This window comes from Chenopodium album, chromosome 15 (assembly GCF_948465745.1).
Source record: "Chenopodium album chromosome 15, dcCheAlbu1.1, whole genome shotgun sequence".
In the NCBI taxonomy this organism is placed as follows: Eukaryota; Viridiplantae; Streptophyta; class Magnoliopsida; order Caryophyllales; family Amaranthaceae; genus Chenopodium; species Chenopodium album.
In genome coordinates, this window is record NC_137848.1 from 44,826,967 (window position 1) to 44,854,726 (window position 27,760).

Genomic DNA, 27,760 nt, shown 5'->3' on the forward strand with positions numbered 1-27,760 from the left:
ATCTCACTACAAACATAAAAACAAATAGCATCATCATCATATAACAATGTTATCAAACAAATGTTATAATATTAGATTAAACCTTATAATATATAAATACTAATTTAGATAGAACATATAAATACTAAGTTAGAACATGTGAATACTAAGTTAGAACATGTGAATATTAAGTTAGAACATATGAGTAATAAATCAAAACACATGACTAATTATTTAGAACTTACTTAGGTAATCCATGGGCAAATGCATACTCTGCCATTCTCTTCTTGTGTCCATCGACCTTTTTGAATATGTTGTCATACTGAACCATAAAAGGTGAACGAATACAGTTTGGAAGGTTTTCGGGACATCTTTTCATCCTTTTTTCTACATTTTCTTTCCTATAAATATATAGGTGAAGATATACAAATATTTAATGAGCATAACATTTCAAAAAAATATACCACAAGTTCTAAAATTATAAATGTATATATATATAATTAGTGCCCAAAAAAAAAAAAAAACAGACTAATAATTAGTGTTCTTAAAAAATAAAATATTAATTCATCAATAATTAATAGTGTCCCTAAACATAACTACATTACCCATCCATCTTCTCTGTCATCATTGTTCTTGTTCTTCTCTTCATTTGCTTGAATATTGTTCTTCTCTTCATGAATATATTGTTGGACTTTAGCACCTGAGCATGCTCCTACTAAAATTGAAGTGGAAGGCCCTTGAGTTTGAGGAGGAGGAATCCCTTGAGTTTGAGGAGGAGGAATCCCTTGAGTTTGAGGAGGAGGAGGAGGAAAAGGAGGAGGAGGAAAAGGAGGAGAAGGCCCTTGAGTTTGGGGAGGAGGAAGAGGAGGAGAAGGCCCTTGAGATTGAGGAGGAGGAGGAGGAGGAGGAAGAGGGGGAGAAGGCCCATGAGTTTGAGGAGGAGGAGAAGGAGGAGGGGGAGGAGGAGTAGGTGACTGAGAATGAGAAAACAAATCAAAACTCGGAGGAATCATCTCAAAAGGTGTCTTTTTCTTCCCTTTGAACTTTTCCCATGATCTTTTCATAACATCATCTAACTCCTTGATGAAAGTTGGTTTGTCAAACAAATGCTTGTCTTGACTTAGAATGGAGGGGTTGTCCTTTTGTTTTTCTTCCTTTCTCATGGAATACTTATTCCAAATATTCTGAATAAATGTGTTCATATAAGATGCTTCTTCTTTAGCAAATATTTCATTCACCTTATTCAACATGGCATGCATCACACTTAAATTCTCAGCAAGCTTCTTAGCCAATGTGCCGAATTTTTGAAGGAATTCCTAACAAAAAAAAGTTATATAAATTTAGAACAATTGAATAACCATGTAAAGCATCTGATTTAAGTTTAGAACATATGGCTAAATATTTAGAACATGTGGGTATATATTTAGAACAAATAACTAAATATTTAGAACATATAACTAACTATAATAAGTCTAAGCCAAAAGTTTTCCAACACAGACTACTGTTGAAGAAAGAAAGAAGATTTGAGTAGTATGACACTGATAGGAAATTACTCATGTTTTTACTCTACTATTTTGCTAAATAATGCCTTAAGAGACGGCTTATCCATTCTTATGAAAATGTGCAATTGAATTGCTTATCAACCATTTCACTGAATTTGCTTTATATGAGTCATCTAAATCTGTACCGTGATAACAAATTGGATCGATGAAATCTGATTCAGTGACCACTAACACAAGAGAGCATTTTTTCACCCTTATTTCAGATTATTGAACTCAAAAGTCAAAGATGTATGGCCAACAACACTGCCAAAAGAAGCATAAAAACTCTGTTTTGAGCAGATACTGCTCCTCTGCTACTGCTATTTCTCTATAGACAATCTTTAAAAATGTTTAACAAAAACATCATTCACGAGCATCGATCCAACAAAAACAGTTCACCAAGCCATATGCACTCATGCAGATAACAACTTTTAAAATATTTTCTGAGACTCTAAGAGACAGTCCACAGTTCAACATTCCCCCCTCAACAATCACATTAACAACATGCATGTAGCAAATACAAATCGATATTAATGTAACACTATCAAAACTTTCAGATAAACCTTCAACCTTTACCTGAAACATGCTATTTCAATCACATAGTACATACGAGTAATACTTAAAAATTATGTATAGTTAATAAATCTTAAAAAGAAGCAGGATTAAGTATGAAAATATAAGGATTAATTTTCCTAACAGACCACTAACAACTTTTCTAAATACTGAATATTTAGAACATGTGGGTATGTATTTAGAACAAATAACTAAATATTTAGAACATATAACTAACTATAATACATACCAGCATTTCATTAGAACCACTAACATCACTTCCACCAAGTTCGGGATCTCCAGCCACTTGTGATACATTGTTATCAAACCTATCAACTTCCATTGTATCAAGTACATGTCCCTTTCCAAATCCTCTTTTCATTTCCAATTTCATCCGTTCCTTGATCAAATCTTTCTTCCAAACAGAAAGGAGTGGGAATTGCCTTGGATTGCTTATTTTGGACCTTTCCAAGCGATCAAAATAGCATATCTAATACAAATATACAAAAAAAAATGCGTTAAACAAGGACAAATTTAGAAAATGACAAAATAATATAAAAATGTACAATGTATTAAAAAAAGAAATTACCATCAAGAAAGGCAATGGACCAGCGAAGTAAGCTGAACCACCTTGCCATTCAATTACAGATGACTTTAAACTCCTATACACATATTCACACCAATCCAAACATTCGATCTTCTTTATATCCATGCAACTATACAAAAACTTGTAATTTAAGGTTGGGTTGGCTGTGGATTTCATACAACAATTGACAACAGAAACTACAAAATGCCAAATGAATTCATCACAAACAGGTTCCTTCTTTAACTCTTCAATCCGATTAATAATCACAGAGTTTGATGGACTTCCACCACTTATCCCAAAACAAGATCTCCATCGTCTAATAAACTCAACCCATTCTTCATCCTTCTCTTGTCGAGGATCTTTAATAATTTCTCCTCCCATCGGCAAACCATAAACCAAATGTATGTCTACGAGTGTAATTTCAATCTCTTGGTTCCTCTCAAGAACTAAAGACACCCTATCACAGTCAAAACTCGACACAAGCTTAGAACAAAACACGGATTTATGTAAATCTAAATCCAAATCTAAGAAACCTCCAAAGCCAATTTTTCTAATAGCTGCCTTATGAGATTTTGGAAAATCTTTAACCACGATGTTCATAAAATTCTTGGGAGTAATTCGTTGATTTAATGCTCTACATTCCATTTGATCTACATGAACAACTTCAATATCATCATCAGAATCACTCTCATAAACCTTTCTTTTCCTTTTTTTCCCTTTGTCTTCCTTCTTTGGTTCTTTCTTCATTGCTTTGTTTTTCGGAACATCTTTAGCTCTAACTTTAAGTTTTCCCTCAATTGGATCACCTCCTTTATTATCTACTTCAGTACTCTTGTTTGCATTTCCAGAAGATGTTGTAGCAGACTGATTAGAGGTTGTAGCAGCATCATCACCAACAAGATTATCAAAATTATCACTGCAAGTCATAGACATATAAAATAGATAAAGGTTAGAACACAAGGGAAAAATATTTAGAACAGAACATATGTGTAATAATAAATGTGAACTTCTCATCAAGTTAACTCCCATAAATTTTTAACTTTTTCAGGTGATTAGCCAAATATAGTTCACTCTATATCAACCAAAAGACGGTGCTTTTCTCTAAAAGCTAACTCTGCCCACAAAAATAATAAATTAACGCTATTTGTCTATTCCAGAACACTTACTCACCTCTACCAGCTACCCTACAAAACTACTTCATCAAACACCTTTTTCTTTTTGTTGATTTTTTAAGCAAGTCCCAACTCTAAAAGCTACTTGAAAATTTAAGACTGAGCATGAACTTTATCATGACTGCAGGACAACAATATATTAACAATTCATCCATGCAAATTAGACCAATTAATCAAAATAATATTACGAGGGAGAGTAGGAGATTGCACATTTACTTTAAGATACGAAACACTCTCAATCCTATAATCACTGTAATTGTATCCATTTCAGGTCTTTTTTCCAATCCACTTTCCTTAAATAGTACTTCCTCGGTTTAATAATTCGTACATTAATAAAACTTAATTAACTTTAAGGGTCAACTCTTGTATACTTGTATCATGTAAATGATCAATATCCAACATGACTCAATACATATCTTAGCTTCAATAAATCTAGCAATTAACAAGCTTTGTCCCATTAAAATCAAATATCCCCTATGATTTTGAAACTGAAGCAGTAAACCGAAGCTGCTGCTGCCTTGCCAAGTTGCTGCTGCAGGTGGCCTGGCAAGGCTGCTGCTGCAGGTGGCCTGGCAAGCCTGCAGCTGCTGATGCCCTGCCGAGGCTGCTGCCCTGCTGAGATTTGGGTGCGAGGGTTTCTTGATGAAGCAAGCAATGTGTGATATAGTTAGCTAGAAATTAAATCTTTCTTTATGTTAGAGGCTTGTTTTCAAGCAATAGAAACATATAGAAGGTTATTCCTTGTTATCTATAGTTGTTATCCTCTTAGATACATTCAAAATAACTTCAACTATTCAATTGATGCTAAGCCAAGTTATGCACGGAACATGCAGTTAAATTTCAGCTTGGCATTTTATCAAACAGGTTATGAGCATCTAAAAATGATTTCTAAATTTGCAAAAAATCAAACATCAAGAATACTATTGCAAATAATAAACAATGATGATAATGAAGAAGAGAGAGAAATACATCATAATCATATTATTGATCCATTAAATCCAATAAGTAAACATCCCAAAATAAACAATCAGATTCCAGTAAACTAACAGATTCAAGAGCAGAAAACTATTTAAATTATCCTTCAATTTAAATTGATACCGCCAAAATTCACATAAAAAACAAAGTAAAATGCCTTACAAAGTAAAACAAAGTAATATGCTACTTAAATTGATACTTACATCCTTCGTTCATAAGTAGCAATAGCTTCGATTGAATCCATTTGATGAAGAATTCGCGATTTCTAGGGTTTCAACAAAATCACAAAAACCTTATTCAATACAAAAATTAGAACATTGAAGCCAAATATCAAAGAAAAAATAATGAAAACAGCAAATACCTAACAATAGTTGTAGATTGAAGTCGAAATTCAAAGATATATTAGCATTAAGATCAACCCAGTGTTCGTGAAGAATTTTTTGGGGAAAGAAGAGAGAGAAAGGGAAGACCTAATTCAATATCTAGAGAGAGAAAAAGCTTGACATTTTTTTTTCATTTTTCTTATATACAATCTAAAATTTATAATATTGCCATTATTTTGACCGGGGTAGATATGAAGCGTTGGATCTTGTTTAATCCAATGGTTATAAATTATTCTCACATATGAAGTGTTCTCATATAAGAGAGGTGTTCTCACTATATATATATATATATTTGTATGCAGATTTTATCATATCTCATAACTTATCTACATTTTGAAATGAGGCTTAAGATTGATCAGTCCATGTTATTAGCTTATGTTTTGATAATAACATATTTTGAAATGAGCCTTATGATAGGTCACTCCAATTTTAATCACATTCAATTTACTTGAATCCTCCAATTTTTGTAAATGTTATCACATCACATGACATCCTTTGGACACAAATTATCTTCTAATTTCGACTTTCAAGGTAAATTTCGATCCTTTCAACCTCCTTTTTGGCCGATATATTCAAATTCGAGTCTTGTGTATTATTAAAGGATAGGTATAAGTAAAAATCAATCAGAAGCACTAACTATCAGCTTATACTTTTTATTAAATTGATCTTTTAATAGACCTAATAATAATTTCTTACAAAAAAAAAAAAAAATAATAATAATACAATTTTGTATGTGGCCTGCTGTACTGTGCGGCAGGGGTTACTCGAGTTGCCGGAGTTACTCGAGTTTCTCAGTCAGGGATTACTCGAGTTGCCGGAGTTACTCGAGTTACTTAGTCAGGGGTTAGTCAAGTTGTCGGGGTTATTCAAGTTACTCGGTCAGGGGTTACTTAAGTTACTCCTGGCCGAGTAACCCCTCAAGTAAACCTTGATCGAGTAACCCCTCAAGTAATCCATGACCGAACCCCTCAAGTAACCCCTGACCGAGTAACCCCTCAAGTAACCCCTGACCGAGTAATCCCTGACCGAACTCCTTAAGCAACCTCTGACCGAATTACTCGAGTGACCCCTAACCGAAATCCTTAAATAACCCTTAACCGAGTAACTCGAGTAACCTATGACCGAATAATCACTAGAGTAACCCCTAATCGAGTAACTCGAGTAATCCTTGACCGAGTAACTCGAATAACCACTGACCAAGTAACCCTTGACCGAGTGCACCCCTCGAGTAACCCATGGCCGAACCCCTCAAGTAACCCTTGACTGAGTAACCCCTGACTGAATAACTTGAATAACCCCTAACAAAATAACTCGGATAATTCTTGTCACACTGTGTGCTTGATGCACCAAAAAGTTGTTGTAGACCTAATGATTGAAGGAGAAATAAGATCAAAAGGGACAACAAAACAACTAAAACATCAAACATGAAACATAGCCGGCGAATGAAGAAGTGCATGATTTATATATTAATGACAATCCAAACAAAATCTGATAAATGTAACCGACGGATATGCACGTGAGGTGTTGATTGGGAGATCTTGTTGTACTAAGGTCTTTCCTTACGTGACCATTTAATCCACACGGGTCTTCCACGAGATATTTTCATTGGATCATTCAAGTCGGGTTATCCAGAAAAAATGTTAAATGTTTGGGTTAATTTCGAGTTTGGACCAGGGCTTCGATTTCTATGCCAAGATGCTTATATAGTAATAATTACTAAATCATATTTTTAGACATAGAGTAAAAATCGGATTTACAAACGCTTTTTAATATATAGTATAGATGGTTAATACCAGATATATGAGTAGTAAACGTTAAAACATTTTGGTTTGATTTTCATGACATTTGATTAACTACTAAAATGTCTAACCATGTTTAAAAACAGTGATGTGGGTAGCATAATTGATTATCACGGGTTACCTTATACATGAGCCAAAATTTCCAAACAATCCAACCAACCAACCAACCAACAGAATAAGGGGAGCACCGAAGGGAGAATTAATTAACTAACTAATTAATTAAAAATAAATAATTATTTAATTGATTAAAAAAAAATGATTGACTTAGTTGTTCCCCATATTATGTGCAGTTGGGTTGCACGACAATGGGCATCCTGTAAAAGTATAGCTGTATCCTTATGTACTTTTTTGTGTTATGTCTTTCTTTCATCCTAGATCGATAACGTGCATTACTTGCATCCTACAACGCCACATATCTCAACATTGTGTTTCATACTTTCATACCATCATTCGATTTTCATTCGCTATTAAATTAAATTAGTAGTACGAAATATTCCTTTTTTCTACTATAATGAATTAACTTATTTTATTTTTGAGTGAAAATAATTTTTGAAAATGATTCTGTTAGAATATGTCTTGAATCAGTATTTCATAATAATGAGCTATAACTCACTAGGTAGCTCAAGGGAGTGGTGCATAGGCAACAAAGTTGCGACAAGGGATGATATGAACTATAGCTCATGCATCAACATATAGCAGTAGCAACTTATAGCTCTAGGCGAGTGAGCTATAGCTCGGTCTTATATATGGAGCTTGCGGCTGGCTGAGCTAGCTCGATAATCCCGTCCTTGTGCATAACTCTTGTGGAATAGTTTTCTAATTTGGTATTCTCCACATGACAACTATTTGAGTTCATTTTACTTGGAGAATACTTTAGGGTTTTATTAGGGTTTTCTTATGTTATTACATGAACTTTTAGGTGATCAATTAGATCACATCTTTTTAGTCACTCACTAAGATTTAGGACTCATTTTATTATTCTCTCGTTCTTTCTCCATTATAATGAACAAGCTCTCGAATCCCCACTTATGAATGTGTGTCTAACTTGACCGAACCACGTAAATCCTTATTTTTTTTGTTTATCTTCTTTATTGTTTTTCTCGTTCTTATTATTTCATTGATTTGTTCGCATTAATCAAACATTGCACAACACCACCCGATTCCCTAAGAGATTCTCTATGATGAAAAATAATGTTAAGGGGAAACACACTTGTTAAAATAGTTTTCTTATGTTTGTTTCCTTACAAGAAAAATTATAGAGGAAGGGGAAAATTAGGAGTAGAAGGGAGAAGAGGTGAGGAATGTAAGATAATAAAGGGTAGGAAAGAGAATGTGGCATACTTTCTTTTGAAAATGAAAATATTCTCCACTCTTGGGAGAACAATTTTTCACATTTGAAAAAAAAAATAAATAAATAAATCCATCCTTTACTAACCAAGCAAACAATGAAAAATGGAAAAATTAAAAAAAAAAAAAATTATTTTCTTGAAAAATGTTTTCTATCAAAACAAACGAAGCCACATATGTAAAATGTGTTTTTAAAAGCGCATTTTTAATATAAGGCGGTCTGAAGAGCTTCAATTTTATTTTATATCATGTATTGGTTATTAGGCAAAATGATGGTTGTGTAAAGAATACATTAAGGCAAATTCTAGAGCATCGTCTCTGCAATTCTAGATAACTAGGTAAAGTCATTAGTGTTTTTTTTTCTTTTTTATTTTTGTGTGTGCTTTAATTTCTCTCCAACTAAGCTAATACATGACAATGTGTTTAATTTTAAAAAAGTCTCGATATTTTTAATAGATCATTCATTGAACTATTAAAGATTGATGGTTTGTGTGCCCTGAATCTCAATACAAATTGAAGTATAAAAAATACAAATGAAGAAAAAAAACCTTAAAACTAAATAGAATGAGGTCTTTTTCCATAGATTTTCTAGTTCGCTTACCTTGAAACTTTGATAAAAGAGATTATGTAATACGTTAAACCAATGTCCTCTTCACTGATTACTATGATGATACCATTGAAGTTTTCTCTACATCACACGGGATTAAACGGAGAGACCTAGTTCAGATTGCTATATCTATCATTTTTTTTTTTTTTGGAAGACTATATTTATCATTTGTATTGAATGCTTAGCATACTACTTCGCTATACTTCCACAATTCAAATTAATTACAAATAATTTATATTAGTTGGTCACTCTATTCCCCCATGACTCAAGGGTTATTTCATGGGGAGATGTTACTTATTTTGATGTGTTTTTTCTTCATGGTTTGTCACCAAACACATTTAATTTGAGAGAAGAATGGTCTATTTCCTAACTTTAATTAATATTCTTACTAAATTGTTTTCAAACCCAAAAAAAAAAAAAACAATTTGTATAATTATGGATAATATTCCTTAATAATGCTTTGTTTATATATGTACGTAGTAGAATTTTCTTCTAATTAATGCAATCAAATGGCCAAGCAGCCGCAAATGTTTGTAATATATTGTATTGAGAGATTGAGACTATTGACTCCACAAACTCGGGATCCTAGCACACCATACTTTGTATATATATGTATGTTTGCATGAACAAAAAATACAAATTTGGTCAAAAATATAGTTTATGTCTTGGACGTATGTATTTTGTGGACCATAAAAACAATTTGAAGAAACTTACATTTTTTTTTTGACAAGAATATGCCTAGTCAAGTGAGATAGATGTATGCGATTGATAAAGCTAAAAAAAAGAAAAGTAGTTGGTGTCACTTGGTCATGGTCCACAACTCTCAACGCATCCGTACGTTTTGTGTGTTTGGTTGTTTGCTACAACTTGAACCAGTCTACCCATGAATGCAGACCTAATTACGTCTGTCGATCAGCCCATTTGCAAGTATTCATAGCCTATATTTTTTGGAAGGAATATTATATACTACCTTCGATTTTTTTTAGTTGTAACTTTGAAATATTTTATATCTCTCAAATAATACCTCAAAGTTGCAACTAAAAGAAATCGGATGTAGTATATTGGATCATTCATTAGCATAATTAAAACAATATGCTAGTAATTGGTACAATACGTAGCTCACTTGTGACAAATTGGGATATTCGAAATTTTACATGAAATTGTAAATATGGGACTATTTTCCACAAAGTTTTATAATAATGTTGGCGAACTTAGGCTAGCCAGGTCACAAGCTAATGGGCCAATGCAAAGTGTAACACAATGTAGCTTGGTTTGTGTACATCTTCCTTCATCTCAATTTAGTTTACCCGCTTATTAAAGCACGCAGTTTTAGGTACAGTATAGAATTGTGATTATCAATTGTGTTACTTGTATTTTATTAAAAAAAGATGTAATGGAAATTAGTGAAGTACTTTTTTTATTGAATGAGAAAGAGTGTTTGACCTTACACCTTACAGTGGTGAGAACAAAGAACTATTCCTTATCAAAGAAATAGTAGGTACTTGCCAAAACCTAAATGAGGACAAACTTAATTAGGACTAATGAAAAAAAATAAGCGTATTAAACTGAGACAAAAGGAGTAAATGTGTAAATCTGAATGAAATCTATCTATCTATCTATTATTATACTAAAACAGAGGGCACTCAAATTGTAACTTGACACGTGTCGCTCTATAGTTAAAAAAAAAATTCCGCTCATTTTTCCAACCCTATATATATCAATTAAACCTTATTGTGATATTAAGATTCCATCTATCTATAAGTCTAACAAAATCAATATTAATTTTTTAGACATAAATATACATAATTTCTTTTGTTGAACTTGATTTATAGAAATTATAATATTACAAATTGATCTTTTGGGATATTCTTGCTATTTATATCATTTTTATTTAGTTAACTTATTGAATGGATTTATCTTAGTGTAATCATTATGATAGCAGATACAATATTTGATTCTGGAATATATAAGGTGCATATAGTATTATTTTATAAAAGGTGCATATATTTTTATTATATAAACTATGCATATAATTTTATTCTCAAATAATAGGACGGATTTCAATATTAAACCATGTTTGGCAGCAAAATTATTGTAATTTTAAGAAACTCGAATGATTATCAAAAATAACCTCAGAATGTATGTAGTTTATCTTTGGAATAATAATAGTATTAATTAAACTCTAATATGATCAAAAGTTACCCCAAAACAAATAAAAGTTACCCTACTATGAATAAAAGTTACTCCAATGTAATGAACGTGATCAATGCTTAATGATAAAGTTAATTTCTAAAAATGTGTAAAAATCAAATGTTGGTGAGTGAAAGTAACTACATCACCTTTATAAAACATATATCAATGTTTATTAAATTAAAATCATATCATCATTAGAGTTATCATACAAAAGTTAAAAGTTTTTAATTACCCTAAAAATGTGTACTATTATGTACACTAATGATATTAATGTAAATCGGGTGTACATAAAAGTTTGTACTTTGTGTGTGTTTTTTTCTTAAATATATGGTCTCCAATAAAGTTACACGGTCCCCATTAGACATTTGGAGAATACAACACACTTTGTGTACGGTTGACCACACCACGTGGCCGCTTGTACATCGAACAAAGTAACCCTATAACACTGACCGAGTAAATCCTGTTGTAGTTAAATAACCCCTATAACATAGACGAAGTAACCCCTGCAACCACATATGAAAGTTGGTGTGGTCTCTATGTATTAAATAGACAATTTTATTTACACTAGGGTAATTTTTATTTTTGTTCGGGTAGCTTTTGATTATTTTAGGGCAAATTTACAACTGATAGTAAACATTTATTGTAAACCTAATATTTTAAAAATTTTGTGTCTACATTATGAGACGAATAGAGTATGTTTCATCATGTTAATCAAGATAATAGTACACATGAAGGGTAATGTACTTAGTATTAGTCTATTGGATATGTGAATGGATTTGATTCATTCTGATCCAAAAGGGAAAATATAATCGAGATATTAGAGGTGATCATTTACGGGCTTGGGCGGGAAATAGGTCGGGCTTATAGTTCATACTTTGTCCAACGGGCTTAATCTAGCAAACTCAATCCCTTTTATCCCGGCTTGACAATTTGTCCATACCCGCCCTATTAAATGGGACGTGCTTGTCCGCTGGCTAACGGGCTTAAAATCTTAATTCTTATTTTATTATTTTAGAACTTTGTTTTAATTATTATAAACACTTAGTAATCTTTTTATTATTTATTTATTTATGTTACGATTGTTTTGATTAAGTTGTCTTAAAAATTTCTTGATCACAAATGATAAAGAAATTTTTTTAAGAAATTGAAATTGTGACATATGTTAGTGAAAATTATGAAAGACCTTATATAATAAGTCACTGATGATAAAATATATATATTAAAAAAAATAGTTATTGTAGTTAATAAACACTAAGAGTCCAATACACTTTCTTTGTATTTTTTTTCTATAAATATGTATATAACTAGGTAAAAGCCCGTGCGATGCACGGGTCTTATTTATAATCAAATTAACATTGAATATTTTATAATTATTATTTGTAATAATTAATTATCATAATACTCTATGTATTATCTTATACTTTTTTTTTTCAAGAATAGTTATCTTATAATAACATAATGTTAATATATCACTCAAAATATATCTTATAAATTAATGCAGATAGATCACTCAAAATTTGCTATGTTATTTTATAAATTATTGTTGATATATTTTTTTTAAAAGATATTATTGTTGATATATCATTCAAAGCATATGGTTAAAACCTTATTAATATACTTGTATTAGTTTGCATGAGTTATTCATCAAAATTTGCTATGTTATTTTATAAATTGTTGTTTATATATTTTTCCTTTTTTTTTTGAAAGATATTATTGTTGATATATCATTCAAAGCATATGGTTAAAACCTTATTAATATACTCGTATTATTTTGCAGGAGTTATTCATATAAACTCATAATTTATCTTTCTTGGTACCTTAAAATATCAAAGCTTTCTTATGGTAAGCAAAAAAATTGAGTATTATTCATTATTTTCTAAGATGTGTGTTTTGTTTTAATTACCTAATCTAAATATAATATTATTTTATTTTCCAACTAAGCTACTAACCATTAACAATAATCATTAAATATACAAATTCTAAATCTAATGTATAAACATTTAGGAGAATAGGAGAGAAGGGTATGAAAAATTTGTTAAAATAAGCACTCCATATGAAATACGACTATATTGAGTGTTTTAATTTGGGTTAAGATTTAGCAACATCCAATCACAATATAAACCAGATGACCCCAGTAAGAAAAAATGATTATCAATATCATATATACAATTAAAAAACAAAACTTTTTGATTTGTTTAATACGTGGTATTTGTTTGTAGTAGTAATTTTTATATCTTTTTTTTTTTTTTTTTTTTATGATTCTCTTTTTGTTTGTTGATTTAGATAATCTTGAAAATTGAATGTATAGTAAAAAAAAAATTATAATATGATAGATATTAGAATAAAATATTTAATATAATGTTAAAAGATATTTTTATAATAAAATTTAAATTCTAATAACTATTCTTAGTTTTTTAGTTTTTTTGTCTGATATGACTTTATAAATTTTTAAATAGTTAAATGAAAAATATATTGCATTACTGAAATTAATCGAATTGAATAAAATTAAATCCTTATAATGAAATTTCATTTTCATAAGTCTTGAATAATAGAGGTATACACTACTAAAATGATTTTTAAAATAATAATACATATATTCTACCAAAAACTATAATATACAAATCAAAATAATTAGAGACATCTCTTACAATCTTTATTTTTTTTTTCCTTCTATTGTAACATTATAGTTGCAGACTTACTTTTTCAATCCACACATTCCTCTTTTGGATTTATAAGTGCTTGACGAAATTTCCTTCAATTGGCGCAGGGAGATAATCCCTTCAAATTCAGAATAAATAATACTACGTATAAAATTATAATTAAGTTGTTGTAAACAAAATTTTATACGATAAGTAACACAATTAGATTAGGTAAAATAAAACAAAATATACATCTTAGAAAATAATGAATAAAAATTCCTTGATATACTTACATTTTTTTCCAATATTTTTTGTTAATAATCAACGAATTAGACCTAAAAAATAAGTAAATAAATAAATAAATCACACCATGAAAAAAGAGTATATAAATATTATTCACATGTTTGTATTTTGGTATTATATAGTTTTAATGAATTGAAGCTCCAATATAGTGTAGTGGAATAGTTGTGCGTGTGTAGTATTTACAATAGAAAAAAAAAACTATATTTTTGAGAGGACGTATACAAATCATTAATATCATCCTATCTTATATATATATATATATATATATATATATTGTGTGTGTGTGGAGTAGCAAATAAATCTCTTATAAATTTTTTAATCTAATCATGATGATAGATAAGATAAAAATTGAATATTATTGGTTTTTTTTTTTTTTTTTGAAGAATATTGATATGAATTGAACGTTATTATTCAATTTTTTTTTTAAAAAAAAAATTGAACATTATTGTTGTCTTCAAAAAAAAAATAATAAGAATATTGGTTAATTATTAATAATTTTATTTTTATTTTAATATGTTTTTTTTAAAACAAAGGAATTTTGATTGAACGTTTACTTACAAAAATAAATAAATTGAACATATTTTTTCTTTTTTCAAATATTTTTTTAAACTGTTTGTATATAATACTTGTATAATTTATAGTTTTTTTTTATTATTTAAATCCTAATATCAAAAGATCATCTTTCAAAAAAAAAAAAAAAAAGATAATTTTTTATTTTAAAGTAATTTAAATCTTAAAAAATCACTATTCGTTGTTTTTACCTACTTCCTCCGTCCCAAATTACTCGCAACGGTTTGACTTTTTGCACTATTCACACATCTCACTTTGACCATTTTTTTAGCTATTATATGAAAGTCAATGTAATCATGTAAGATGTTGTTGGGTCTATTTTAATGTATAGTTTCTTAATATAAGTTTTTTATAACTAATTTAAATATATAATAAAATATGTCAACGGTCAAACATGTACATCGGCAAGCGTGTCCAGTAAAAATGTTGCAAGTAAACTGGGATAGTGGAAGTATTTAGCAAAAATTTTAAATCTCATTCGTCACTTATGTGGCAAGTGAATTTTTTAATTCTAAAATAAAATGTAAATCTAATTTTTAGTTGGTCTAAATAATACCTTTGCTTATGTGGCGGTTCAATACATAAATAAAAAAATATTCAGTATGTTCTTAATTAGACTATAAATAAAAACATTTAATATCTCATTACAAATTAATTAATAAAAAAATATCTTTTTTGAGATTTATATTTTCTGTTGTACCGGTAATAATGATTTAATAAATTTATCTTTTCTTATATTTTTTTTCTTTATTTTTTTACCATTAATTTATTAAATAATTTAATTTGTGTTGTTTAATTTATGTGGCATTAAAATTTTAAAATAAAATACAATAAGTCTTTTCATATACATTTAATTTTAATAAAATAATGAAATTAGAGTGGTGATAAATTTTTATCAATGAATATGATAAACTTTGTAATATGATACTTAATCTTTTTAGTAAAATAAATAATAAATGAGCGGATATTTTTTGTGCGAGATAATAAGAAGGATATTTCTTTTATTATAAATATTTTTATATTATTTTTTATCTAATCCTAAATTGAATTATTTTTTATTTTAATTACTGTACATTGTTTTTTTATCTGGTTTTGTAATTTCATATTTCATTATTATTATTGTTTTAAATCTTGAACATGTTTTTTTTAAACATGGTTTAATTGAACGTAATTTTTATTTTGTAATTTTAATATTTATTTTATTTTATTTTTAATATATATATATTTCATTGTAACCCTTTTCATATATTATTATCTCATAACATATGAGTTTTCTAAGATTGATAGAGTTTTTAAAATTTGAATTTTATACGATTAATTTTAGTCAAGTTAATATTTTAAAATAATAATTGTCAAAGGCTAAAACTTTTGGAAAAATAAAGACAACATACATATTATTTTTAAGTGAAAGTGAGATTATGATCGTTCCATCGACCTGTTCTTTCAATTCATAAACTATAACTCTTACATTGAATATCTAATCATTTTGCTCATATTTAACTCTGATTAAATTAGATCTGCATGTAAAAACAAACAAAATTGAGTAAACAAAACATAAACATATATCCCAAATAAACACAATGTAAGCAATAAGTAAAAAAAACATAAACATATATCCCAAATAAACCCAATGTAAGCAATAATTACAAATATAATTTTAAACACGAATTACATGAATTTTAAAATTAAACTAAGATCTTAACATAATTTTTAAAATACCTAGCCATTGACACAAAATTACTAACACAAAATTCGCTTTAATTAGTTTTGTATTGATACAAAATTTTTCTGGTGTTGTATAATGTATCAATTTATGAGGGTAGGTATCATAAATTTTAATTTAATTATAATTAAGAAATAATTTTTATTTCTTATCATAATTACTATCAATTTATCTTATAATAGTAGGTATCAAATTTTATTGTAAACGTTTATCATTTAAATATAATATTATTTCAGATATGATTTTCATTAATTAATTAATCTTTCTTGAGATTTATTTTTTTCATATATTTTGTTTGGACTTGTCATATTAGTATTATTGATCTAATAAATTTCTATTTTTCTATATATATTTTTTTTATTTTTTTACCATTAATTTATAAAATAATTTTATTCGTGGGTTTTAAAATTTTAGATTTATCAAATCTAATTCGTTAATTTTATCTAGATGGTGATATAATTTTTTAATTTAAAAATAAAATACAATTCTTTTTTTCTTATTGGTCTAAATAATTGTATTTCTTACGTGGCGCTCCAAATGCTATGCAAAAATACCTACTTTATTTATATAATATTAGATTAGATTTAACAAACTAAAAAAATTTATTAAATTATTTTTATTAAAAGGGCCGGATGAGCTAGCCACCGGTACAAATTGTCACATCTTGGGCAAGATGAATGATGAGCATGCCTTGCATGATAGTATTGCAGTTTTGATATATTCAAAAGTAACGTAAAAAACGGCAACTATATGAAACTATAGTGAAAAGTTTCTTATTTAATTAATTAAAGTCAACACTATTTCTATAATAATAATAATAATAACAACAATAGTGCTACTCGTAGAAAATTTTAAATAAATATGTTGCATTTCAATCTACATGACACCAACGCACCAAATATTAATCAAACCTTTAAAAAAGTATTTGACTTTCATCAATTCTTGATATGTTTAATGCCTCAATCACTTTATCAACTTTATCCCTTTTTTTTTTCTTTCTTTCTTTTTTTTTTTTTTTCTTTGCTTATTATGTGTCGGTATAGGTTGATGAAAATGGCAACACATACTACTGCCCTTTCACTAAAATGACCGATTATAGACAATTTATGATGGGTCGGTTAGTAAATTTCAATTTTTCATAAATTGCCTTTCCATTCATGAAAAACGTTTTGAGGGAATTGTTCATGATAGAAACAAATTTCTTAGGACCTTAGACAATTATTTCGGTGTTGAATCGATCCCCAATGATTACTACATACGAAGTATAAGAATAGAATTCGAGTGAAATGGATGTTTTTCCAAAATACACGTTGGTTTAATAAATAACGATTATATTGGAGGTTGCTTTTGTCAAATTTTACAAAAATTATAACTTTTTATGGAAAAATTGGCAATTTGGCACGACTCTATAGGACTACTAGGTTAATTTCCGTGCCATGCACAATAATTTAAAATAATTATTATTAAACTATCATTATAATTAGCTTTTTTATAAATTAAAAAAATCTAAAAATATAGTTGACAAATTTTGATCAAAATAAAGGATTACGAAATATATGTTATATAAATGATCAAAATTATGTTAAGAAATTTTTTAAATAGCTATATAGATATTTGTGTTAAAGATACATCAAATCTTTTTTATTTTAAGTAATAATATCATATAAGATAAAGGAATTATTTATGTATAACATTGGTTTCTTTAATAAAATTTTATTTTATTTTTTTTTTTTTTAAAAAAAAAAAAAAAAAAAAAAAAAAAAAAAAAAAAAAAAAACACTAGGAGATGACATGTATCATTGCTGGTATGTCTTTTAATATATAGTTATTGATGATTAATAGAGTCGAGGAAATACAAGTTGATATCTTATATGAACATGATTTGTTAATATCAAGGGTTTTTTTTGGTAAATTCTTAAGCAAACACCCCTCTCTCTCTCTCCTCTATCACCACTAAACCACCCACCTGGCACCACCTTCTACTGCCGCACCACCACTAACACCATCATTCGACCATCGTACGACCACTAGCATGACCATTCGACCGCCATACGACCACCAATCGACCGACCACTGCACAATCATTAGTACCACTAGACGTTTGTCGCACCTTCGCGAGCACCACCCTTTCCCTAAGGGGTTAGTATGGGCCCACTTGACATATGTCCTACTATGATGTCTTGACCTGTTTAGACTGCAATGGTGGTCGGATGGTCAGCAAGGCCATAGGAGGGGAGGAAAGAGAAGAAATAGTAGTCATGGAAGGGGAGGAGAGACACAATTGAGTGGCCATGGGAGTGGGAGAGAGAGAAGTACTATTATTTACAAGAATGCCACTATATTAACAAACAATGTTTATATAGGATATCAATGGGGACAACCTCCTATAGAGTCTATACACTAATTGTAAAAATTAAAAAAAATTAACATAATTTCCCCACCGGAGGTGCCATCAATGAGTCATAGTCTACCACTATCGATGCCTTATGGATTCATAGTGCGTCAATCTATACAAAATTTATTGTTACACCATAATTATAAAGGATCAAAGTTGTCATACTACACTAATTGACTGTTGGTGTAGTGGTGATTGGGACTACATTTGGTAGAGATGACTTGTGTTCGATCCCTCGCAACAACAATCGGAAGAGGACTGAAACCGAATCACCCAAAACTGATCCCCGAATCTGGATTAGCCAAAGGATGAAGCGGGTGGAACACCAAAAAAATAAAAAAGTTGTCATACCATTTTAGACTCTCCTAATCGGAGTTCACAAGTTACACAAGCAATGAAAATAGAGAATCCCTTTTCGCACGTTTATTTCAATATGTTTTAAGGATGCACAAGATTGGTCTCAAGGATTGAAAAATTGTTGTATACTTTTGAATATTAGAAGTGAAATAACATGTTCTTTCAATTTCAATTCCCCTGAAATGAGTTCATAACCCAGCTTTACCAAGTGGTTGTTCTACTACCTTCCTCCCACACCATACCCCTCGTCTTCTTTTGTAATAATCATAAGCTAGGATGTCAAGTTTTAGCCAACCTTGGGAATAGATAGGTTGTCTCACTATACGTTGAATGCGAAAGAAGAGAATTTTATGTTTGTGAGTGCACAACTTTAGATTATCTACGTAAGACAATCACCTGATATAATCGAAGTAGAAAATTCATTAAAACTTATACAACATTAAAAAAAATTCACAAATAATTGTGTCCCAAACATAGAAATGCCAAGAAATCTAGGCACTTGAAAGGATGACCAGATTATTGCAGAAACAACAATAACAAAGAACCCCCCAACTTGCCTGGCAAAATTCTAGCTCTATGACAATGATCAACAATTATGGAATACTAGTTCATGAATTTTGCAGCTCATACAAAAAATGACACACAGCCAACCTAAACATCTAGCACGGATGGGGGGTTTTGAAAGATAGAAGGCTAATCCCTAAATACGAAACTAGGATTTTCCGAGCTTCTGTCAAACTAAAAATTTCAAATCTTGTTTCTATACCAGAGCACACCTTTGTTCTGGTCGTCTTCATCGGCCTCCACGTACATACATTCTTTCGCTTCCCTCCACATTGCCTTGAATACTGGAGTCCCGTCGAATTGGTAATATTTGCCCAAAATAGGCTTAATAGCCTTGGTTGCCTCCATAGCATGGTAATGGGGCATGGTAGAGATAAGGTGATGAGCTACATGAGTATCAGTAATGTTGTGGAACACCTTGTTCAAGATCCCATAGTCTCGGTCCACAGTAGCCAATGCACCTCTCAACCAGTCCCACTCAGACGAATCATAGTGGGGCAGTGAAGGGTGTGTGTGCTGAAGGAAGGTAATCAGCACAAGAAACCCGTTCACAACTAACAATGGACCCCCATATACACACAGCACCCAAGCAAGCCCTTTGGCAGCTGCAAGGCGGTAAAGCCCAAAAGCCACTGTCAAAATCCCAATATCAGAAATGTAAATTTGAAGCTTCTCACGCTCTGAGTAGATTGGAGAGGAAGGATCATAATGGCAAGCAAATCGCTCATATCTCCTCCCCGACACATTAAAGAGAAGATACAAAGGCCAGCCTAGGGTTAGAGTGACAAGAAGGGTGATGATGCGTCCAGGTGGGTTGTTAAGGTACTTAGAAAACCATGACATGTTCTCCCTTCGTTTTGGTACGAAGACTTCATCTTTTTCCATGGAGCCAGTGTTGGAGTGATGGCGCCTGTGGCTGTATTTCCAAGAGAAGTATGGCACTAGGAGAAGTGAGTGGAGAACTAGACCAACAGTGTCATCAAGCCACTGATAATCACTGAAGGCATGGTGGCCACATTCATGGGCTATAACCCAAACACCGGTAAGAACACAACCTTGGACAAACCCATAGACAGGCCAGGCCAAGTAGTTGAAAGGCTTTGGAAGGAGGTTAATGTAGTTAGTGGCAACATAGTAGAGGATAAAGGCAATGGTGAAATCATAAACAACATAAGAGAAAGAACGTAGCACAGAGCGTTGGAAGCAATGAGGTGGGATAGCTTTTTTGATTTGGCCTAGAGTGAATGGTGGTTTTTCACAAGGCACTCTGTTCAGTGCATCAGACTTCTCCTTTCTCGCAGTTGGAGGAATAGATCGACCGCCAGCACCCATTGTCCTTGCACCTGAAACAGGAAGATAAGAACATCAATATGATATTACTCATACAATAGATTCCATGGTACATAGAGACAAAAAAAAATGCATTGGCTCCACTACAAGACAGGCATATACCACAAAAACAAGCATATACTGCAAAAATGAACGGTTACTAAGGAACTAGGACCTACACTTCTAACACAAATCCTTTTTTAAAAAAAAAATGGAAATTACTACAGAAGTAGTATTAGAGCATTTCTTTGGCCTCAAATTACAATTATGTATCCACCACTCCTTAATATAAAGAGTAAAAGGTCAAAAAGTTGACATCAAAATTTAAAATAAAACTAAAGAGAGATAATTAGGAAGTAATACGTCTTAATCATAAAGGAGAACATCCATAAAGGGGAAACGACGCAAGTGCTCTTGCACAACTACTACAAAAAAAAGACACAATAAATTTGACAATTTATCTAACCCCTTTGCCCAATTTAGGCTTTCAGCCTAACAAGCAATTTGTCTACATAATGGAACACATACCCCACAGCTATTTGCCCACCATTCACTCTAGCATGTCCCTACTCCCTATCGACATGAGCATTGGCATAGTAAATGTGGTATATGACTACATCATCGAGCAACTAATTCGAAAACAGTATGTCTATTATGCACCTAAATGTACCTGTACCGAACTCTAGATAATAGATACATCCACCCTCGAATTTGGTCATTCGAAATATGAATATAAGCAAATATTACATTACTCTGCACTTTAGGCTATTTCTAGATACACAAGGATCATCTTCATAAGGAAATATCAGTAGGAATTTGGCAGTTCTTGTGTGGGCCGTGTCCCCTTCTTATTACAAACAAAAAAACTAATAAAAAATTTAACTATTTTTGTCAAACTCTATTTCAAACAGTATATTAAACCTATTATACCCAATTCCCCGTCCCCTTCCCTAAACAATTGAAAACATGATCAACGAAACTAATTAACAAAAACTAAGTTTCAAGAAGAAAATAATCACGAACCCAATATATCATCACTTCACATACATCTGTGTATATTCAGCTCATGCCCCACGCACAATACAGGCTAAAAAACTAGTTCAAAGTAATACAGTATGGAGTAAGGTCATCATTTAAAGCATATGATGATAACACCTAAACAAGCTAGATAAAAAATATAAACAATCTTTGAACACTATTAATTAGTTGTGTTTGTTATTAAAGCCAAACAATGACATTCGAAAAGACATAGAATATATCACCTCAATCTATCTCAAAAAGGCATAAATTTCAATCCTATTCGCCCCCACAAAAAATAAAATTAATTGAAGTAAGGGATATCCCTTTCATCACTAATCATTGATAATTACTGATAAGAACTAGATTTTGACATATTGAGCAAAAAATCAGTGTAAGAATAAAATCCAAAACACTTTGGCCCAACTAGATTCTCCCTTCTAGCCCCCCTTATAGCTTCACTGTCAAACATGAATCAGCCCTCGCTATTTTATTTAAGCTTACAGCTCATTGGTTCACACTTGTTACAATAACCTCTAAAGTCCTATAATATTAACTCAAGTATAACCTGGTACAGTTCTATTCTGGTAAAAAGTACAAACATAATATTAAAACTTGCTTTTGAAATACTTATGATAATCCTTTGGTGTCATTATAACACAGGTATCTATTAATGGACCTCAGAAAAATTACGTGTATATATCCTTAATTAAACGCAATTAAACCTGTCTAATCTCACATCATCACTAAAACACCCTGCAAGTACTTTTACCTTTTGTACTCTTCCTTTATACTGAAATATGTGCATCACTAATCAAAAAAAAAAAAAAAAAAAAAAAGGCAGCACCAATTGGTTGTGCTTTAACTATCAAAGAAACAGTGGTCTATTATGTTGAAAAGAAACCAGTCAATAAATAAACGTGGTAAAAATAAAAACCACACCCAATTAAATAATTAATGGAGCCATGACAAATTCTTGATTGGCCTCAACAGTCAAATACTTGAGATATACAAATGAAGCCGCCTTTATTGCCTAAAAGCTCCATCACTTTCTCATGTACTGCAGTTTATTAATTGACTGACTGCTCAAGTTAGAAGCAAAAGCTTTCAATTTCTTCCTACATTAAAACTATTTTCAAATCTAAATTTTTAATGTTGTACACTTGTACAGTTGTACCCCACCAGTTTCAAATTATTGTCCCCATTTTTTCCGTCCATACCAATTCAAGTTCAAATGAAATCAATGTACACAGCAGAAAATATAAATTTAGATTTAATAAGTTTAGAAAAAATAAAGAAAAATAAAAATACGTAAAATAGATTAAAACATGTCAATGAAACTCAAAAAGAACAAATTATCACATAGTATTCTCTTCATCTTAAAATGTTGTTTCTACAGAATACGAAGTATAATGATTTTTTCACAAAAAAGTCAATTTTAAAACTAACATATAGAGACGGAGGGAGTAAGTTGCTTTTATAACATCTCTATGTTCTTTTTTGCTTTTTTTTTTCCTCTTACTTTAAACCCTCAAAAGCGTGTAAACAAAAATGAGGCAAATAAATTAATTGATTTCTAAATCAAGTTGTCTTGCTGATTTGGGAGTAGAAAACATGATGTCACCAACTTGACTAAAATAAGCAAATTTACAGTGACATAGAAGTGCCCCAAAAAGGCCAAAACTCCAACCTCAATGAATTAAAAAGAAATACCATAAAAAAAAAATGAATTAAGAAATCAGTAGTGGTCCTCTCCATGTGATCATCTAAGCAACAGCCAAAATAAAAGACAATATTTTTCATTTTTTATTTTAATATTTGTGGCCACCAACTGCAAGCTGCATTGCTGCCATATAAATTTCTTTTTGTACTTCATCCTAATAAACCCAATAATTCAAATCTACCACAGTAATTGTAAGTATACATTGAACACCCAACATTCCAAATCAACGCGCATTTGAAATTTCTTCATCCCTAAGTGGTAAAGTAACCACCAATATTAGCATATTATACATTTCTAATCCTAAGCATGCTAAACCATTCAATAAATTGTTCAACGGACCCTTAAATAATGCTAGTAAGCTGTAAATAACAAAAATACGCCGTTGAAATTGTCAAAAATGCTCATCCCCTAGTCATATTAATCAATTTCCCCTCTTTTTCACCTCAAAGAAGAGTACCAAACAAGACCCCTGCAGGATCCACCAAAACGAATCAAATTGGTACCAACTTCAGCTGATTTTTGCCTAAGCTGCACCACAAGTGCTTAAAAGAACTCATCACACACCTCCACTATAAATCTCCGAAAGTGACATGCAGAACAAATCTCATCCTCAAATTACCTTTACTAGTCACGCTAATTCACTAAAATCCACAAAACCTCTAAATATATCTAAACGAAAGTCATGTAACACAAGATCCCTCAGATAGAAGAGGAAAAAACAAACTCTAATTTCAGAGATTTATTTATCATCCCTCGATTATTACACAACCATGACTTTTGACATGTAGGCCATAGCTGCAAACGGAACCCCAGCTGGTGAGTCCACCATCCACCATGAATCACCTATGTTACATGGTCTCGGTACTCATATCCGACACGGGTATATGTCCAGGCGTTCAACTCAATTATTTTGTAAAATCGTTCCATGATTTTGAACTAAAAGTGACATGCCCAAATGTCATACGGCTCATACCCACCGAGTGACGAGGGTTCAACAGTAGTAAATTAGATGAAATAAAGAGTTCATGTAACATAGTGTATCAGTATCACATCGGTTCCAATAATTTGAGCCAAACTAAACTAAGGTCATTCATTCCATTAACAGCACATATGTCAGGAGAAAATATGGTGTAAAGCCACCCTGCCCACACCTCACATACTAATAAATTCCCAAACGCTTCCCTCCAAAAACTGTGGGCAATACTAGGGGTGAGCGTAGCAGGGTACCCTGTAAAAATATCGGTACCCGGAACCGGAACCTGTTGCAACAGGTTCCTAAAAATAGGAACCGGAACCGGAACCTGTTGCAACAGGTTCCTAAGAATTGGGAACCGGAACCGGAACCTGCAGGTTCCGGTTCCTAAACAGGGTACCCTGTTTTTCAAAGTAAGCTTAATAGTTACTTGATAATTGTGACAATTCTATATTTTTAAAAATGGATGTTCACAATTAAAGCTTACAACTTTAGTAAACTGCTTCAAATATAACAAACCAACACTAATTGTCTAGAATATTCAATACCATATAGGTTTCGGTTTCATGTATCCTATAGGGAACATGTACTAACAGGGTACCCTATAGGTTCTAGGTCCAAAATTTTATTACCCGGAACCGGAACCTGTTGCAACAGGTTCCTAATTTTATTACCCGGAACCGGAACTTGTTCAACAGGTTCCGGGTTTGGAACCTGCGGTTCCGAACAGGTTCCGGTTCCAGATCAGGGTACCCTGAATTTTTGCTCACCCCTAGGCAATACCATGCTATTGTAAGTAAAACAAATCCTAATATTAATGTTTCCCTACATATTTATATGCAATATTACCTCAATATCCACCAAATCTCTTAATTAGTCCATATTTTCAATAAATTGATTAGGTATGCCTATTAAATACACAGTACATGACATATATACAATATATTAAACGTGAAACATAACTATCATTATAATATTATAGCTCGACGGACTTATTGATACTCTATATATCCCAATATCCATAACTTTTAAAACTAAGCACAAACATCGTCAAATCATTAGTTGATAACATAGTATATCCCTGGTTAAATCTAGCAAATACTCATAGTTTTCTCTGTTTTTTAACATACTATGGAACACTTTTTGTTTTACGCTTGTCAATAACCCTTCAACAATTAATCTTCAAATATCAAATGTAACGAACCCTTAAAATTAAGATAGTATAATGTGTTAATAATGTAAATTCAAAAGTGTTTTATTTAAAAACACCAAGAAAGTATTGAATTGTTTATCATAAACTTGATAAGAAAAGTAGTGAGATAATTTTATTCATGGAAAAGAATTTTCTTTAGCTTGATAAATTCAAATCCTAATATTTTAAAATAAGCAAGTACAAAATACTACAGTAAAATAGATGGAAATAAGATTTTTCAACATGCAATTTCTTACCGGTATAATTTTATGATGGTTTTTTCTTTTTTTTATATATATAAAACCACATACTGTAAATTTTTTAAAATATCCCATATTAATTTAACAAGAAAAAATAAACATGAAAAATCGAAAAATAAGGCAGAATTTACGCAAAGCTTTTTGACAGAAAAAGGTGCCGAAGCAGAGAATCATCGTCACATGTGAATCACATACCACTACGATTCCCTGAATTTAATAATGACAAAATATTTTTTAAAATTTATCATTTTGCTTTTTTTATTTTATTTAGTTTTTTTATTTTTAAATATTTTTGAAAAAAATTAAACTTGAAAATATCAGTAGAATCAAATAAACGTAATTCTTCCTTCAAAAAAAAAATAAACGTAATTCGCCCGGAAAACGGCAACTCTGAAACGACGATGAATTAAAGCAAAATTGTTTATCGGTAACTGGTAAACGACACGTAGTAGTTAGGTCCAAATCAACAACCGGAAACTCTAAAACGACGACGATGTCAATCGGGAATCAATTGCACACTTCCCAACAAAAAACAGAGGAGAGAGAAAGTACAAATAAAAATTAAAAAACAAAAATCATAAACAATGCACCATAGAAATAACCAAAGATCTACATAGATCTAGATCTCAACTGAATCACATTCTTCTCTAATTCAATCACTAACATTCAATCCATCAAATCATACCACCATTCCATATTTCCATCGTATCATACTATAACTCATCTAAGAAAATTCATCAATTATTATTATGAATAATTTAAACAATCAATCAATATTAAGATCCGAATTCCAAATTAAACGATGTAAATTATATAGAGAACAGCTAAAAATAAGCAATAAGATCAACGATTTTTTTTTTTTTTTTTTTTTTTTGGCAGAAGATTAAAAGATGTAGATGTAAATACCTGTAAAATAAGAATGACGATGTTATCTTCTTATTTAATTTAAAATTGAGTGTTTTTTGTTGAGGAAGAAGAAGAAAAGAAAGTTAGGAGAGGCCGAAGTGCGCGGCCTGGAATGAGGAGGAAAAAGAGAGGGGGGAAGGGAGGATTTTAACCTGTGATTTCCCTCCTACAAAGTGGAGCCCATTAAGTAACAAGTGTATGAATTGGCTTTACCACGTGTTAGAAGATGATTGGATGTATGAGTCTATGGAGATTAGTGTATGTAATGTGTGCTGCAGTATCTGCCGTTTATATGGGAGTTAAATATAGATTTTCTTTTTCTTTTTCTTTTTCTTTTTTTGTTGAGTTGTAGCGAATTAGCGATTTTGTATGCCGGACGTTGCGATTTGAGAAAGCGTAACATCTCTCTTCTTTCTTTTTACGAAAATATCTTCTGTCGTCACGTGAGATCCTTCCTATTAAAGGACAGTATTATTTTTATTTATTAATTACAAAAAATATTTGCAATTGATTTGTTTTTAATGACATGATTTGTTTGTAATTCGACCGCTATTTTCAAATCTAACGGCCTTACGCCCTTACCAATATTTTTGGCAACCAAGATAGCTTGAGCAGTTTATTGTCAAAGACATAATGCTATGTGCAAACGAATTAATACAAATATACTCATAATTA

General features: G+C 30.8%; 2 protein-coding genes across 2 annotated transcripts in view; both read right to left on the reverse strand.

The window, feature by feature from the left end:
* Positions 1 to 5,303, reverse strand: part of LOC145582317 (uncharacterized) — a 5,489-nt gene extending 186 nt beyond the window's left edge. The window contains exons 1-7 of the mRNA XM_081639322.1: positions 5,167 to 5,303; positions 5,009 to 5,070; positions 2,662 to 3,574; positions 2,323 to 2,562; positions 585 to 1,295; positions 225 to 380; positions 1 to 6 (exon numbers count right to left, since the gene is read on the reverse strand). The exon at positions 1 to 6 is cut by the window's left edge and continues 186 nt beyond it. Of these exons, the coding sequence (XP_081495448.1) occupies positions 297 to 380; positions 585 to 1,295; positions 2,323 to 2,562; positions 2,662 to 3,574; positions 5,009 to 5,049 (1,989 nt within the window). The 5' untranslated portion in view covers positions 5,050 to 5,070; positions 5,167 to 5,303 and the 3' untranslated portion in view covers positions 1 to 6; positions 225 to 296. The remainder of the gene's footprint in view (positions 7 to 224; positions 381 to 584; positions 1,296 to 2,322; positions 2,563 to 2,661; positions 3,575 to 5,008; positions 5,071 to 5,166) is intronic.
* A 14,220-nt stretch (positions 5,304 to 19,523) lies between these two features.
* LOC145583186 (delta(12)-fatty-acid desaturase FAD2-like) lies at positions 19,524 to 27,228 on the reverse strand. The gene is made up of 2 exons (XM_081640362.1): positions 27,086 to 27,228; positions 19,524 to 21,028 (listed from the first exon to the last, which is right to left on the reverse strand). The coding sequence occupies exon 2, from the start codon at positions 21,015 to 21,017 to the stop codon at positions 19,869 to 19,871; it is 1,149 nt and encodes a 382-aa protein (XP_081496488.1). The 5' UTR covers positions 21,018 to 21,028; positions 27,086 to 27,228; the 3' UTR covers positions 19,524 to 19,868.
* Between the last annotated feature and the right edge of the window lie 532 nt (positions 27,229 to 27,760).

Bases quoted from the DNA above. Each gene is read 5' to 3' on its own strand.
- LOC145583186 (XM_081640362.1), bottom strand. From the start codon at position 21,017: ATGGGTGCTGGCGGTCGATCTATTCCTCCAACTGCGAGAAAGGAGAAG.